The sequence below is a fragment of the Crocodylus siamensis genome, chromosome 2 (assembly GCF_052110815.1).
Source record: "Crocodylus siamensis isolate JL-2025a chromosome 2, ASM5211081v1, whole genome shotgun sequence".
Classification (NCBI taxonomy): Eukaryota; Metazoa; Chordata; order Crocodylia; family Crocodylidae; genus Crocodylus; species Crocodylus siamensis.
In genome coordinates, this window is record NC_143396.1 from 99,053,188 (window position 1) to 99,070,481 (window position 17,294).

The window sequence follows — 17,294 nt, forward strand, 5'->3', positions numbered from 1 at the left end:
ATAATCATTTAAATACATCTCCAACACTGCTCTGTTGAGCAACACTGCACTGACAGTACATCCTTCAAAGTGGGAGATTTGGATCTGAATATTGAGCTCTGCTTCATACTGTGGAGGCATTGCATTCAAACACCAGGGGGGGCAAATGTTACTCTCACTTACAGTTATGTAAATACACTGTAAACAACAGAATTACTGCAACTTTTAGCAGTATGTATAACAGCAGAATTTGGCCTCATTTTGCTCTGTTGTGATTACTGCTGGTTGTTCAATAGTAGTATTAAAGAGACTCTGGAGGGAGTCATGTTTATGTCCTCATAGCACGAGTAAAACTGCTGTGATATGAAATTATTCAAGTGAGATGCAGGAACGTTGTTCAGAGATAAATTATGAAAGCAGCTCTATGGGGCAGTGTTCAACACCCTGCACCTTAAGAGCAATAGTTTTAGCCCTAATCAGGCTTTCCGCTCTTCCCATTACATTCTGTAATCCTTTTCTACCTGAGTAGAAAGGAGAATCCCTTTTATGAGAAGCAGAGGTTGGCTGTATGGAAAAAAACGTTTCACTTGAAAGTCAGCTTCTTACGAGAAGTTGGTCAGAAATCAACTTCAGGAAAGACAGCCCCAGACATTTTAGAAAAGGCTTTACAATTGTGTCAATTTAGCTCTTATGAGTGTGTCCAGATGAGCATGCACATGCGTTTCCCCAGGGACAAAAAGCAGCAGCACATAATTGAGCCGCTGCTACTTGTCCCCAGGGAATGCCCCCTGCATGTGCGCTCTGGCATGTGGGAAATTGCCCCAGGTGGGGTAGGGAAGGCTAGGGCCAGCACCTGGGCTGCCCCCAGCAGCCTGACCTGGGTTCCTCAGGGCCTCCTGGGGCTGTAGTTTTGGTGATCTTACTGGAAATGCTCCAGTTTTGGGGGGCACATGCTGTAGCCACATACAGTGCCCTGCTTTTTTTTAAAGCCATTTTTTTAGATACCGGGATTTTGTGGTATCCAATTTTGGCTTCACATTGCACGCAGCTCAGAGAGCCTCTTCACATGGGTCACATATATTGTACAGGCACCTCAAAGCGCACATATGCATTCATCTGGACATGCCCTATGTGTCCTAATGAAGAAAATGTAATTACTAGTTAACATATGAACACCGGTTTCCAGAAGTGAAAAGTGAATGGTGTAATCCCAAACATGATTTCAGTATCCTAGCAGTAGGAGGGACTGGGGACTAAGAGGGTGTTTGATATGAATTAGCAGAGATTGATGAAGAACATTGCAAAATACTAGCCTACGCCATTCTGATTCTGACACAGCTGTGTGAGGTTTCTGAAAGGCAAACTGCAGCAGGAATGAAGCAAAGCAATATGGTGCTGATCCCTGCATGGCAAACAGTGGGATTATGATGCCTAACAGCTGAAATACCAGAACACCTACCAAAATATACCAGTGCTTATCTTTTGCTGCATGCAAATGCGTGTGCCTCTGTTCTTCCCATATATGTACAAAGGCATTGTTTCTACTAGCATCATTCCTAGAAAAGTGTGTGAAATACAAAATGACCTGGGGTTGGGAAGGTTGACACAAGTGCTCCCTGTTTACCAGCCTGACAGCTGTGCCTTAATGGTGTCATAACCCCTTTTACCAGCAACCCATTTCAGCACTTTGTATTTTTGGCTGGGACGACAGCCTTTAATGACCGTGTCCACATTTACCCTTGAGATGAGTCAGAATGCCTCTTTCTAAAGATTTTAGTTGGCAGTTAGTACATCTGAGAAAGAGAAAAAGGAAAACAAAATGGAGAGAAATATTGCAATAGAGGCAAGTAAATCTTTCTTTTTTTTTTTGGCCTGGACAACTTTAGTGGGTGAATCTGAAGTGAATGTTAAAGGGAAAAGGTCATTATTTATTTTCTCTGTGTGTCAGAGGCAGCATTCCAGTCCTCATCTACAATTCACTGCAGTGGTTCTTTTTGTTTTCTTGGGCCTACCCTTTTTATCTAACAGTTACTGTTAATTAAACTGTTTGGTGTCTATACACTTATCAGTATTTGCAGCTTGCAGTGGTCTTGATGAATACATTTTTCCAGCTATGCCTATTTTTATTTGCAAAAATTATTCATTAGTCAGGTATCTAAAAGAATTTGCAAGGTTTGCATTTCTTCATGCATACTGGCATGGCAGAGATTAGTACAAATTTATAAATAGCTGTGTTCTCTGAATTTAGCTTTACATAAGAGAAAGTTCTCTGAGTAGCATTTATTTAGCTAATCCAATGAAATCCTTGAACAGAATTTAATTACAGAAGCAGTTCAGCCTCCATATGAAAGAAAATGGAATCATTTCATTTCCATGCCAGTTTTTTCATCAGGACTTTTTTCCCATTAAAAATATTCACATGTGAAATTAAGCTCTTTAGGATTTCCAGACAGTTAACTTAAATGTGTAGTATAGGCCAGGGGTCAGCAATGTCTTTGGGCAGAGTGCCAAAAGCACCCACAACCTCGACTTGTAAGATGTTGGTGTGCCAGGGGCAGACAGTGGGGGAGCCGTGAGTGGCCCAATCCTTGTTATAGCATCACAGGCTGTCCTGCTGTCTGGCCCCAAGCAAAAATGCCTTTGCGTGCCACACTCTGGCACTGTGCTTGTGGTTGCCTACCCCTGCTATAGGCAAGTCTGGTAGAATTGTCTGCAGTTAAGTTGTCTGATACTAAAAAAACTTTCTCAAATTTTAAGCATTTTGCCTGGCATTTTCCATATGATGCATCTGTCTTAGGCAAAATTTTTAGCAAAAATTACCAAGAACGTGGTTCAGTCATTTGTCAGAGTCAAATTAGGGGAAAATACATTGTTTTAGCAGTGTTAAAATACATTATTTTGACTGTTTAAAAAAAAAGAATAGTATGACGGGAAAAAAGGTTACTTTTTTCTAAAAATGAAGGTTGAGGTGCCTTGTACTATCTGTGGATAATTTAAGGAAAGCAGATATTGAGGGTCTCATGAATTCTGGCCACACATGGTAAGAAGAGGGACCCAGGGGAAGAGGGACTTCATGAGATGAACAGGAATAGAGAGGACAGGAGCAAGTTTAGGGAAAAAGGATTTTCTAGAAACAGGGAGAAAAAGGCAAAAAGCCAAGTGATAGGGATGGATTGGAGCAGAGAGGTTGGGACATAGGGTTCAAGGAGTAAGATAGGAGATGCGATGGAGGTAATAGAGGATGTAGAAGAGCGGGCAGGACAGCATGTTGGGCAGTAAATAGTACTAGAGGGAAAAAAGGAGGCAAAAGGAACCATGATGGAGTACCAAGGAGCAGAAGGACACAGGGCAGATACCCTCCTTAGCCTGCCATTGAGCACTGAAGTCCTGAGTTGACTTTTTTCTGCCAGAGGTTTAACTGGCCAGGAGTGTCTAAAACATATCAAGGACTTAGTATCTTAAACTTTATACCTAATGATTAATGTACAATAAGGGGTCATCATCATCTGTGATGACCTGGGATAATCTAGATAATTTTTTATCACACCAAGGCTACTTGGTGTGATAGCATAAGCTATTGCTTTTTGACGTTAATAGCAGTCTTTCACTGTGTGTTTGATCAGGTCCTAAGTGAGAATATAGAAACTACATTCATCACCAAAAAATTGTGGCAATTAGCAGGGATAGTGTAGTTAAACCACCTGCACTATGGCAAGCAAATCATGAGGGTTTATCTATGTATGTGGAGTTTAGTGAAGCATCATTTATCCAAACATCGATTATCTGAAAAATGTTCTTACAGTAATCTAAGTCCTAATCCCTGGCATGTATCTACTGCACTGAAAAGTCCTTTGTCTGTTCAGGACCTGGATTACTGAAATTACTTTCTCATCCCTCAATTCATTCAGATAAAGAAATGTTGATGTTACAGGCAAAATTTACTTCTGCTGTAACTCCATCTGTGTCACTAGTTATGCCTCTGCTATACTGAAGAAATTCTTCTGATGTAACAGAAGTCCTTACCCTTCATCTTACAGTAGTAGGAGCACTTTGTTTCCATTTAAACATTTGATAATTTTAGATACCTGGCATACATTACATTTATGAAATGATTAACCAGTTAATCATGTTTTAAATATTTACCCAGCTACCTGTTAATGCAATTAATAAAGCAAGGAATAAAGCTAGCACAAAATAAAGGTGTGATACAGCAAGGAATGAACCACAAAGTTATTATGCAATATATGTGCAATAACCCTGTGGCTAGTTCCTTGTCTCGCTATTAATTGAACATGTGGCCAGACTATTTTCTGGTTCCAGCCTTAGGGACCCATCAGAGTCCAGAGCTTTTATGTGCCTTGAGGCTGAAAGCTGCAATCAGCTGCTGCTGCTAGCCACAGGGACACATCAAAACCCTTGATTCCAATACACCACCTCCAGTGGGAGCTGTGGGAGATTGGGGCTCCTGCCTCCAGCTGGAGTCAAGGGTTCCACTGCAGTCCTGTGCCTGGGAGGACTATCTGTTGATTCAGGATCCCAGCCACAGGGCAGATGGTGTGTCCCTGTGCTGGAAGCTTGGATCAGCTGAGGGCTCTAAGTTGTGGGGGTCATGGTGCTGATGGGGCTCCAAGCAGCAGAAGCCCTACATCAGCAATATGGCATAATGTGATCTGATGCTTGATCTCACCATCACACCTCCTGCCATGCACGTGTGGCATAGCAGGAAGCACGATTGTGGGAATCTTGCATCACATCCTGTCGTACCTTAAACTGCACATCTTCCAGAGGCCTTAGACATCAGTATTTCCTGATAAGTGTACCAGTGCAGTAGTGGTGCTTCATGTAAGTCTGTTAACTCCATATTAAACCGTTTATACTAAATGGTCAGCCAAATCACCAGACTTATGTTGTATCACATTTTAAGAGGCCTGACATTGTTTTAAATAAATTCACAGATTTATTTGATACTTGCCTACATGGAACGGGAATGGAATTTCACTGATAGACCCTTTCTAAGGAAATACAGAGGATAGTTGCTAGAGGATGGTTGAATTATTATGAAGTAGAACAAAGTAATACAACCTTAAGCTAATGGAAACTGATAGGGAATAGATCCTAGGGGCACAGGATTAAGAATCAGTTGAAGTTCAGTTATACTTCAGTATAGGTTAGGAATCGGGAGGTGCGCAGAGCATGTGCGTTTGCTGTGCTCAGTGAAATCTAACTCCATAGAGCTTCCTGCATGCTGTCATATCAGGGGAACTTAGGAATAAGCTACACTCAGTCTTTTTATAGTTTAGTGGTTTTTGAGAATTGAAGATACAGCAGCCTTTTATGTGGAAGCTCACAGAGAAAGAGTGGAGCAGGTACAATGCTACTTTATTAGGTTCCGTAGAGCCATTTCATATAAGATGTACATATCACTCTTTAAATCCAAGAAAGAACACCATCCAAGCGACTTACAGGGATGCCACTTTTAGATATGCTGTCATGATACCCCATAGCAGTGAAGTGAAGAAATGGAACATTTAATGACCTTACTATATACTGGATGTACTGTTCTTTTAGCTAACAGGTCTTTAATCATCTGGGACAGGTACCTGATTTTGACCTGAGAATGGCTTTGAAAAGTGAGAGTTTGACAATTTATCGCAATACAAAACGAACAGCAGTGTGTGGGAAGGAGGAGCTTGCCCTGGACAAATTTAACTTCCACTGCACCACTATTCTCTGTTGGGATGTTATTAGTGTCTGATTAGGAAACAATGGTAGGGTCTGACTTTGCTCATTAATTTTGTTTACAATACAGTTATCTTGGGCCAGTGATTTTTTCCTGTTTTAAAAATATTAGAGATCAGTTTTGGAAAGAGAATATCTAAGATTCTTCTGCTGTTTTTCTTCTGCGCAGTTTGCAAGGGGTCCAATACGTCTCCAGTCTCATATGTGGGACCTTTGTTCAAACACAGCACATCCTGTGTGTCCTAGTTTGCCATGCTCTAGGGCACAACATGAGTTGGCTTTGCATCTGCATTGTAGTCTTGCCCTGCATTTGGAGTTATATGAGGGGAAAAGGTCTGCTTCCCTGCCAGTCAGTTCAAGTTCTTTGTAATTTATTTTTCCCCTTGGCAGCAGGAGCTTTTTCTCAGGACCACAAGAGCACACTCTGCTTTGAACAGGTAAAGCAGCAACACTGTGGTTGCCTAATACGTATGCAAGGAACTTATTCAAGCATGACAGCTTGGGTAAATAGGGCTGGTATCATGTATGCTTGTCTTCCTGTCACTCACAGAAGCCTTTGCTAGGATGGTGTTGGCAACAAGTCCTAGAGCAGTGGGTTATCCTAGTAGACACTCTGTTCAGATGAATGGAGCAGTTTGAAGTTTTCAAAGCTGTGTTACTTTATCACTCACACTTGACTCACTTTTTCAAGAGATTTTCCTGGATTGCTGTTATAGCTGTGATGATCCAGGAAACATGTGAGACATGCAAAAGCTTGTCTAAAGCTATCCCATGGGTAGCCAAGCCATAGCACACATGCCACAAGCATGGCACCATTGCCCTAGGGTACAGACTCTATTTGGTATACCTCTAGGCAGGGATCATAGAAGTACTTGGGGAGGGTTAGAGCATGTTTGCCAAAAAGGTTGGCTACTATTTGTCTGTCCCAACTATGCAGATGATCCAGCAAAAATACCACCCACAAAAATCCTTGCTTTCTGCATTAGTAAATATTTGTTTTACTTATATTGTTGTAAAATATTAAATACTTAATACTAAACTATTTTAATAATGATAATTAAACTATTATACTTTGTGGTTCATACTAACTTTCCATTATTTCTCTCTAGACAGAGTTATTTGTGCATGCATTCAAAGATCAGCTGATCAGAAGTGCCCTTTTAGCACTGTACACAGCCCGTCCAGGTTGTGTCCTCAAGAAACCAGCTGTGCCCAGGAACAGTATGGAAGAGGGTGGTGATTCACAGCATCAGGACCATCCATCTCAGATCAAAAGGCAGGACTCTATACCTCACCACTCAGAATATGATGAAGAAGAGTGGGTAAGTAGCCCCAAAGCTCTTGCTTGAGGTTCAATCACAAAAAAAAATAGCTCAGATTAGACAAATACAAGTTGTTGCTATCCATACCACCTCTTGTTAGAGAAAGGACATTTTAAAACTGTTTTCCTGATGCCTAATTCTGTTTTGATTCATTGGATTGCTAAAACTACTATTCATGTAGAACTCCACAAAAGTAACCTGAAAATAATTTTCTTAAAAGTAATTGATTCACATTTGAGTGCTCACAGCCTACAGTAGTATAGATACTGGATATCTTTGGGTCCTGACAGGAAAATAGCAACGCTGAACATTTACTTCAATCCTGTTGCCATTTGAACACATGTAATCGGGACAGAAAAAAAGTGTGGAATCAGTTTTTGCCAAGACAGAGAATAAATCGTTTTAAGATCTGTGAATTAACTATCAGTGAAAGAACCATTTTCCGTGAGAGTCTGCTCTTAGATGCAATCTGAAATTACATAAAGGAATCCAACATAGTTTTAAAACTGTAATATTTTTAGATCTTGCAGTGATTTGTGCTATTTATACAGCTGAGATTTTGTGAATTAATTATTTCAAAAGATGGTCTTACAATCTGTCTTCTTCCTCACCCTCCCCGTGCCCTCCATTCTGTTTCTATTCAGCTTATGTTCTTTTGCTCATTTGATCATTATGGTATTAGAGATGCAAAGAACACAAGCCTATTAATTTTTGTTGTAAATAATTAATTACTTTGCACAAGCTACAGTATCTTCACACCTGAGCTATAAATTCTTCTGTACCAAGAACATGGAAAGAAAAGTATCTTTTAAATAAAGAAAGAATGATTCTTTAAAAATGTTGTAAAGAATAATAATCTTATAAAGAATTGTAAGAATAATTGGGGATTACTAACCCCAGTGATTCACTAATCATAGAATTAAAAACAACAAAAAAAAGTGTGTTGGGGCATGTCTTTTTATTTGCCAATTAGCTTCAGAGGCTTCAGTCACATTTTAAAGCATCCTCCACAACCACAACAGATAAAAATATGCTTTATTATTAAAAAAAATGAAAGCTAAACTTCTCATGTCTTCACTTGACTCCGACATCCAGGGTTTTCAGAAGCCACCAAACATCACAAGACTTGTGAAAGAATCATGAGAGTTAAGAACAATGAGAAGCTGATATATTTGTGCAAGTTGAAACTAGCTTTGTTTTACTTATTTATTGAAGCTTTGTTTTATTTATTTATAACAATGGTTACAAAGTACTCCCTGTTTTCTGTCCAGTAAATCCCTTATGCATATGTTTACTAAGATGTGTATTAGGTGTTTACACTGAAGTAAGTGGGATGATTTGAGTGCTTAAATATTTTGTGGGGTCATGGCCCAAGATAGAAAGTCACTTGCAAAGATGGAACAGTAGGGAGCATCTGAGAGAGCATTTTTCTAGCATTCAAGAGCTATCCTCATTATCTTTATGTACTCTGTTTTAATGGAAAATTAATGGCACGTACAGTCTTAATTTTAATTATCAAACTTTCATTAACACAGTAGAAATAGCAAAGGGCAAGCATTTAGAAAGTTTAGGAAAATATTTTCTGTTGTTACAGAAACTTTTAAAGAAATCTATTAATTCATAACTTAATTTCAGACTAAATTAAGCAATCTGACCTCAATGCTGTATTATGCATATGATATAATGTGCAATATTCTTCTCTTCTGTATTTATAAAAAATATATTCATTTTCTTTTACTATATTAAATGCCACCGATGCTTCTTGCATCTGGGATCTAAGATTAGTTTGCTTGAAATCTGAAATACTGTTGTCCTACCTAATTTAAATTAGATTTACTAAAAATGATCCATTTTGGCTGCTTTAAATAATTATATTATCTTTTACAATGCTGCTGATTTAGTCTGAGCACCTGGCATCAGGAATTCAAAACTTCATTTTTAAAAAAGAAAAGAAAAAATAATAAATCTTCTCTATGAAAGTAGCTTCCAGCGTTTTCCCTTTATATTCTGTTTCTCACGCTGTGTAGAGCAACAACTGAGAAAAATAATTCTTCTTGCCCTGAATTAGTCTGTGCATCATACAAAGAAATTTTGAAAGAGTATGAATATACAGCTGTCTAGTGGTTTTTGAAATGTCTCCTACATATGAATTAAGAAGCATGTACTTTAAGCTTAGAAAATACTTAACAGATTTAAGTCCTTTTGGAAGAAAAGTTTCTTTTTTGTAATTTTTTTTTCCTTATAGTTCCTATCTGGTAATGGGGTTTTACAATTTTTTTTAAAGAATAAATCCAAAATTCTATTACTGCCACTGACTCAAAAACTATGGATTTTTGGGGCTCCTGCACAAACTGTGGTCCTAAGCAGTAAGACTAGTATACTTTTCTCATGTCAAATCCACATATTAATGTCACACATTTGGCAGCAGTATTGCCTGACACGTTTCTGTTGAGGTAATTTGAAGAAGTGTAAGCAGTACTAAACCATTCATGTTTAAGCAAAAATATTTAACCTGATACTTACAAATTGCTTCTTTATAGTCATTCCCATCTCGTCCTGCCAGCTGTTTCTGTCATCATAGAACTTCCCTGTGGGAAGAAAAAAAATGTCATGAATAATACAAGAGGAGGAAGTACCCCTTAGAATAATTTATATTCTGCATTTCTGACTGACTTCTTAATGTGTTCAGTGTTACAGTTCAGTGTGAAAAGTAATGAAAAATAACCCCCCCGTTTCATTTTCTTAATTAAAACAGAATTTCTAGACAAGTTCGAGTCAAAATATTTAAAAGGAAAACAATATACTGAAAATTCTACATATATATTATTGAACTCTGACAATGGGGAATTGTCAGTAGTTTGCATGTAACCATGTTTCTTATTTAGGCTAGGGACAGACTGACTTTTATTAGTAAATGTTTAGGATTGGGAATCCAAAAAAGATGACAAAGCCGGTAGGGAAATACAGATCGTCCAAGTGAGGGACTAATAATAGAGGGATGGGGGTGAGGAAGGGAATGCAACTAGGTTACAGGACATACAATGTTAGCCACCTAAGCCTGGGGGTAGGAAATGGGGGGAAGGGGGAAGGGGAGGGAGGGAGGGGGTTCGCGACACTGAAAGAGAAAGGAGATAGATACATACAAACCTGTTACAATGGTCCACAGTGGTGGAGGAAGTGGTTCAAAGGAAGTGTCTCAGTCCATATAGAGTCTCATTGTGAGGGTCCTCTTCGGGTGGAGCGGGGTCATCCATGGTTGAAGAATCCTCTCAAAAGTAAAGGTCGATCTGGTGGTTGGTTCAGGCAGTCCGGCGGTGGCTCGTCTGGTGGGGTCGGAGTACAGGCGGTGGCCCGTGATGTGTTCCACGTAGATGTCGCATTTGCACATAAAATGGTTTCAGTAACCAGAAACTGGTTTAAACCTGTAACAGAACAGATGTTTAGCGCACATAAACCAGTTTGAAAATGGCTGAAACTGGTTTGAGATGAACCTAATTGAATGTAGACTTAACTGATTTGGGTTAAACCAGTATATGCAATGTCTGTCCCAGACCCCTTCCTGGTTTAAGTTAAACCAGAGTCCACCAGCATCCTGGCATGCTCTCTGGGCTGGGCAGGGCTGTTTGCTGGAGCACAGTGGTGTTGGCCACGCCCCTCTCTTTCCTAGCCAGAGTACTATCACTGCTCCAGCTGGCTGAGGGACTGCAGCAGCTGCCAGGCTTCCCCCTTCCTCCCCCGCCCCCCTGGCTGCTCAAACAGGGATCCCCCCTCCTGCCCCTCTCCCACAGGAGGGACCCCAGGACAGAGACATGGCATCTGGTCATGCCCCTCCCATGCCAGCTAATGCTGAGAGGTGTCTGTGTGGGTCTTCAATTTCACTGGAACAAAGGGGAAGACAGCTAGTGGCTTGCAAATGCACCCTGCAGATAAGAAGAGCTTGAAACTAATGAAGGCTTGATGGGCTGATAAACTAGCTGCAATCTGTCAGTCTTCAAGAAGAGACAGCGAAAGGCATTAGAAATCACTTGGTTTCTAGACAGTCTGAAGAAGCAAGGAGACCGAGATTGAAAAGCTCAGTATCAACAGATGCAGGGTCTGGCAACACTCCCACCCCTTGAGCAGCTAGCAGGGAAAAGCCTGGTGCTGGAAAAGACCAAAGTGTATTTTTTTCACTCTTATATGAAATCAGTTAGGCACATTTTGTCAGGTAACTAATGATTTTAGGGATGCCACCAAGACAGGGTCAAGTGCTGTTATCTCTTAATAAGCTACCTTTACATCATTGGCTTCACTGGAGTTACTCCTGGTTGGTAAAGCTGGTTAAAAGAATGCTGAATCATGATTCCAGGAGGTACCTGCCAAATGTGCCTAACTGATTTCATGTAAGAGTAAGAAAATGCACTTTGGTCTTTTCCAGCACCTTGCCACAAAAGGAGAGCACAGCCTTCTGCATACTGGCATTTATGGCATTCAGAATAATTACATTTTTGGAGTGGGAGATGTTAGACAGACCCACCTAAAAATTAGAAGCCTTGGAATGCTTGCTAAAAATATTCAGCCTTCTCAGAGGATGAGACCAAGTTCACTGCTGCCTTGTCCAGTAATTACCATGATATAGGTATGCCAGGTGCTGCCACAACAGCTTCTAAAAGAGAAACTTCCCTCCTGTACCACCCACACATACCACTAGATGTGTATGAGGGATGTACCTTAACTTCCAAATACCTTTTTAGAAGGAAGAGAGGATACAAAAGCCAAGCTGCTGCTGGTCCGAGTTGCAGCCTTGTCTTCTGCAGCTCTTCTCCCTTTCTGCCATTGACTTGCCTGTCTGAAATTGAAACAGACAGTACTGTCAAGCATACAGAAACCCTGTTCTCTTTTTCTTGACCTTCCATCACCACTCCAAGAAACTTGCTTCCCCAGGTGAGCCCTCTGGCAACCAGATGAGGAATGCCTCGTGGTAAGGGAATTTGATTTCAGGAATCAAATGGGATCCAATATCCACACTTCTGCTGCAGAAGATGCCCTTTTTATGGCCGACCAATGCACAGAAAGGGCTTTCAGAAGAGTTTACCTGCTATTGTTGCTGACAGCAGAGACTTGGAAGTGCATGCTCCTGTTACTATTCATTACTCCTGTAAGGAAACTTTCTGTGAAGGAACCCTGAAGAGAAAACATGGTGGGTTGCAAGGAGAAGGGGCGGATTGAAAGGGTGATGGGTGGAGAAAAATAGTATGGAAAGTATGTGTTTTTGAGAGGATAGAGAGAAAAGAAATTGGATGGATAGTTCTCTGTGTGGAGGAGAATAGCACAAATTGATTGTTTAATAAGAAAGTGGGTTTTTTTACTCAAATGGCTGGCATTTTTTTGTCATCCAGCTGGCATGTGTTTTTTTATGGGAGGTGGGGGCAGAGGAAACTGTTATTAAAATTTTGATGTACTCATATCTGGGAAGAATGGACCAATATCAAAGTTAGCTATGCAAGGTATTTGTGACAGTTTCTCATATGGGATAGAAAAGCGTACAGGACACGCCTTATTTCTCTCTGGCTCTCCTGTGTACACAGAGACTAGTCAAATATATTACACCCAAAAATATATTTTCTGTATGTGAGTGCTTATGAACTCAAACTAAAAAGCATTAGGGAATGTTTATGAACTGTTAGGTTAACAGATGATGTAAAGAAGAAAAATTGTATTTATATTAATTTGTACAGTAACCAAAGAAGTACATTAATGACTTACCATTGCTTAGGCACATATTTTTTATGTTTATTATATTTTGTAGAATTCTTCTCCCAAACCCACACACTCAGCATTAGTTGAAAATCAACAATATTTGTACATATAGGGCCACACTCCCAAGGAGTATTGTGCCAGACCTCTGATGCTGTTTTTAAATTTTATGCTTGCATCTGAAAATTGGGTGCAGAGGTGTGTAAATGCCTGATTTGAATGTATAATTGTAGAATTTTTCACTTATTTAATTGTATGTGCAGTATTTCAGGCAGTTATTGTAGAGGTCATCTTTGGAAATTATGGCATCTTTAGCTAGTTAAGTGGTGGATTATTTTCCTGCCTGAGAATTGGCAATTTCCTGCATTTGCAGATACCCATAGAGATTTTCTTCAGAACAGCCTTCTGTTCAAGAAAGGTCCTCAAAGAAGCAGTTACTAGGGCTGTGTGAAGCTTTGGGTGCTGATTCGATTCAGAGGAGATTTGGCCCAATTTGGTGGCCGAATCTCCAAATCCAGATTGAATCAGGGGACCAATAAAAAGGTCCAAATTGATTTGAAGCTCTCCTGAAGTTCGGAAAAGAGTTAGAGAGCTTCAGTGATTTGGGCAGTCCCCGCCTGCTGCAGCAGGGAGCTGGAGCTGGACTCCCAGAGCTGGTAAGTAAGAGGGGGGGGGCTAAAGGAGAGGAGAAGGGACCATGGGGGGACCACTGTCAGGCCTCATCCCCTGCCTGCTTGCCTCGCAACCCCCGCCTGCTCCCATAGCCCCTCCATGGCTGCCCTGCCCGTCCCAGCTCTGGGTGCTTTAAAAAAAAAAGCTCCACTCGTGGGGTGGTGCTGGGTGGGGGGGGTGATCCCTGCTGCCCCCCACTGCTTCACACTGCATGGGGGGCTCTGCACAATCCCCTCGACCCGCCCCAGCTCCAGCCCTTTAAGAAAAAAAAAAAACCAAATGAAAAAACCCTGAACTCATGAGCTCCTGCAGTGCCCTCAGAGCTTCAGGGGGCTCATGGAAGAGCCCCTCACATGGCGTGGGGCAGTGGGAAGCAGCAGGGATTGCCCCCCACCCTGTAGGAACTGGCAAGTTTGGGGTTTCTTCGTTGTTTTTTTTTTACTTAAAGGGCCAGAGCGGGTGGGGGGCGGGGGGGCTAGGAGAGCAGGAGAGGGTTGGGGGGCTCATGCAGACCCCCCCATACAGCGTGAGGCAGTGGGGACTGACAGGGATCAACCTCCTGCCTGGCAGCACCCGGTGAGTTTGGGCTTTTCTTTTCCAAGTGCCGGGAGCTGGGGCAGGTGAGGCAGTCATACAGGAGTGGGAGAACGGGTGGGGCGTGGGGCCTGTTTGATTCAGCCGAATTAATTCGGGACAGTGATTCAAATCGATCACTGTCCTCCAAATCAGCCAAATGTGAATCTGAAGCTGCTTCGCACAGACCTAGCAGTTACCTAAATCAACAGCAGTTCGTTCTTTAGGCAATGCTACTTTTTTTTCTTTGAACTGAGATAGGCAACCAAGCTGAAGACTGCTAATGCTTATAATGTGTCTGGCCCTTTATGGACCTTATATAGTTGGTGTTTATATTTTTTGTTTACAAACAAGTATGCTGTATATATAGACACATGTTTTCATAATTAACAGTGAAATCATTATATCTTAATGATAGCCATTTATCATATGAACAGATTTTATGCCATACATGGCCACTGTTGATTATACTAGCTGACTAACCAATCTGTAACTCACTGCATTGTTTGCATTACCCCTGAATTTGTTGTGTTCAGAGCGGGGGAGTGGGGGAGAATAGAAAAAAAAAACATGTATTGGATTAAATTAAGTGTATAGGAGGGGAACTTTCTAATGGAGGATGTGGCACATATTGAGGGTATAGTACAGAAAGTAACTAATTAGAAGGTTAGACGATAAAGCAGATAATAACCTTTAAAAATGGGAATGTCGTGATAGTAGAACCTGAGCTGTTGTTTTTAGGAAATAATTTCTAAAAAAATTAAAGCAGCCACAAATCTAAGGTTGTCCCAAATGTAACCAAGCAGTTTTCAGTAGTTTATGCAGACCCTGTAGACAGAGTACTTAGCTTTCTGATTGACTACCTTATATGACTATTATAATAAAATATCCTTAAAACTCACTGCAGTTTAAAAAAATAAAAACTACCATATATCCTTACCAAAGCCAATAGTCTTATAAAGTTGCCTCTAAATAATAAGATGACAACCGAGTCTGATGGTTATCTCAGGATACCCATATCCCTAAAGAACATTGAAATTGAAGTCCAGTAGATATTTTTAGCACTAAATAAGTTATAGCTATCCCTGTATGATTGCATATCCAATTATTACTTTGAAGGATTTATTTTAAAGCGGAATGAAGCACCATACCACAGAGAGTGATTTATTTAGATGCCAGTTCTTGATTTTCCTTTTAAATTGCACTTCACTCAGTGACGAGAGCTTTTTTTTTCCCCTTTTTAGCTGTCACCATTTTTCACTTGTGATGCATGCTGTATAATACATACATTGTTAGTACTAAACATATGTTGTTTTTCTGTTGCCTTAAATATACTTCTTGTTGTTCTACACATCCTCTAAATTTAAAATGTTATTAATAAATCAGCACTAGTTTACAATATCAGGTAAGCCTATTGACTACATTTTATTTGATCTGTCATAAATTGGATATAGTAATTTAATGTTATATATCCTGCTTCACAATGGCAGTGCAGTGTCCACCAACATCTTTGTTACAAGCAAAGTTTCTCATTAAAAGACCCTCAGAAACCAGGAAATCTCCAGATATCAAAAAAGTACCCATAAATAGCTGACATACCGTAGCAACTTTTGAAGGTATATATTGTATTAAAGATTTAAGTATTTTAAGTAGTGATATGTAATTCAAAATAGTTATTAAATTAAAATGCTGGCCTCTATGTGACTGTACTTTTAAAATTTGCCTATTGTCACTTCCATTGCCTTGTCTGTATGTGATGCCTCTTTAATTCTGACTGCTTAAAGACCACATCCTTACACTATTTTCTCACTCTGTCTCTTCCAACTCTTTTCTTATGCCTTCAAACCAAGCAAGTGCATGATGCCTCTGCCTACCATGTCACAAATACAAAGAACAATAAGCACTTTACAACTCAGCTTTCAGAATCCACATCAAAACAATTCAGTTTCAAAAGCACGGACAGGCTCAGGCTCTTCACTAAGCCAGTCTCTAGTTATCTGGCTCTGGCTTCCTACGGTTTTTCCACACAATTCTACAAGAGTAGTTGCAAGACCCTTCTCTTCTGTCGCTTTTGTGGGTACCTGGCAGGGGCCGTCCTGTGACACTGCGCTCTCACATGCCAAGCTCAATTTTATCTTTTAATCTTACACCTTTTGATTTATCTCAACTTCTCATTCTGCTATTTATGATACATTTTGTAAATTTATCACTCATCTCCTTACTCATTTGGACCTTAAGTGGCTATACAATTAAACACGCTGTTTAGTGATTGTTGGATAGTTCCATTCTTGATTTCGTATAATGTGTGTTAAAGGACGAATATAATTATTTCAGTGCCTTAAAAAATCCATTGCTATAAAGTCATTTACAGTGTAAAAACCGTGTCAATAGAAAAAAATGAAGTAATGACACTTGTAAGCATCTAATCTTCGTTTTATACAACTATCATTCTACCACAACAGCTTTCTATGTTTCTTTCAATAAAATGTAGTGATGCTGATACTTTTTTCAGGACAGGGTGTGGGCCAATGTGGGGAAGAGTTTAAACTGTGTTATTGCCATGGTGGACAGACTGCTTGAAAAAGGCAACAGCAGGAATGTGGAAGAAGGTGAAATTGCCCCTTCCCCAGCAGATCGCGTGGTATCTCATACAGGTGGTAAGCAACCTTTTTTTAAAACATTGACTGAGTAAATAGCATGAAAAAGTGACAACAATGTGAAAAGTCAATAGTATCGTTGATGAAAATTCTGATAGCAAGCTATTGCACACTGCTGGCATTGAATGATAGAAGCTATTTATCAAATTGTATCTCAGTTGTACACTCAAGAACTGCTTGCGTTGCTTTTTGGAGGGTGCAGGGTATAAATAAACACCTTGAAAGAACAGTGTTTTGCTTTGAATTTTCTGGAATGATTTAATTTAATTTAGGTTTTCCTTGAAAAAACTAAGAGCATACATTAACCCTTAGCAAACTTGTAAGGAAGATTTAACACACTGTTTCAAAGTGCTTTTTGTTTATACATCTTCCACTGCTTCCAATATCAATTTGATTTTTTTTTTTTAACAATACACTGGATCTCTTTTGTGAATACAGCAGTTACTTCAGAGTTAAACATCAGGTAGAGAATGGTTTAACAGAATACTGTGAGAAAATTCTGCACGATCTCTACAGTGGACATTGGCTCCAATATTCGGATTTTCCTACATGCCAGGATTTTCAACTGTTTTCACTGCGTGTTTGGTACATGTCAAAAGGACAAAGGTCTGTCTGA

The 17,294-nt window shown here is 40.0% G+C and overlaps 1 protein-coding gene across 8 annotated transcripts in view; it reads left to right on the forward strand.

The window, feature by feature from the left end:
• INPP4B (inositol polyphosphate-4-phosphatase type II B) overlaps positions 1–17,294 on the forward strand; it is a 613,602-nt gene that overhangs the window by 489,874 nt on the left and 106,434 nt on the right. For all 8 annotated transcript variants that reach the window (XM_090036465.1, XM_090036466.1, XM_090036467.1 and 5 more), the window contains 2 exons: positions 6,828–7,040; positions 16,534–16,678. In XM_090036465.1, coding sequence (XP_089892591.1) covers positions 6,828–7,040; positions 16,534–16,678 — 358 coding nt within the window. The remainder of the gene's footprint in view (positions 1–6,827; positions 7,041–16,533; positions 16,679–17,294) is intronic.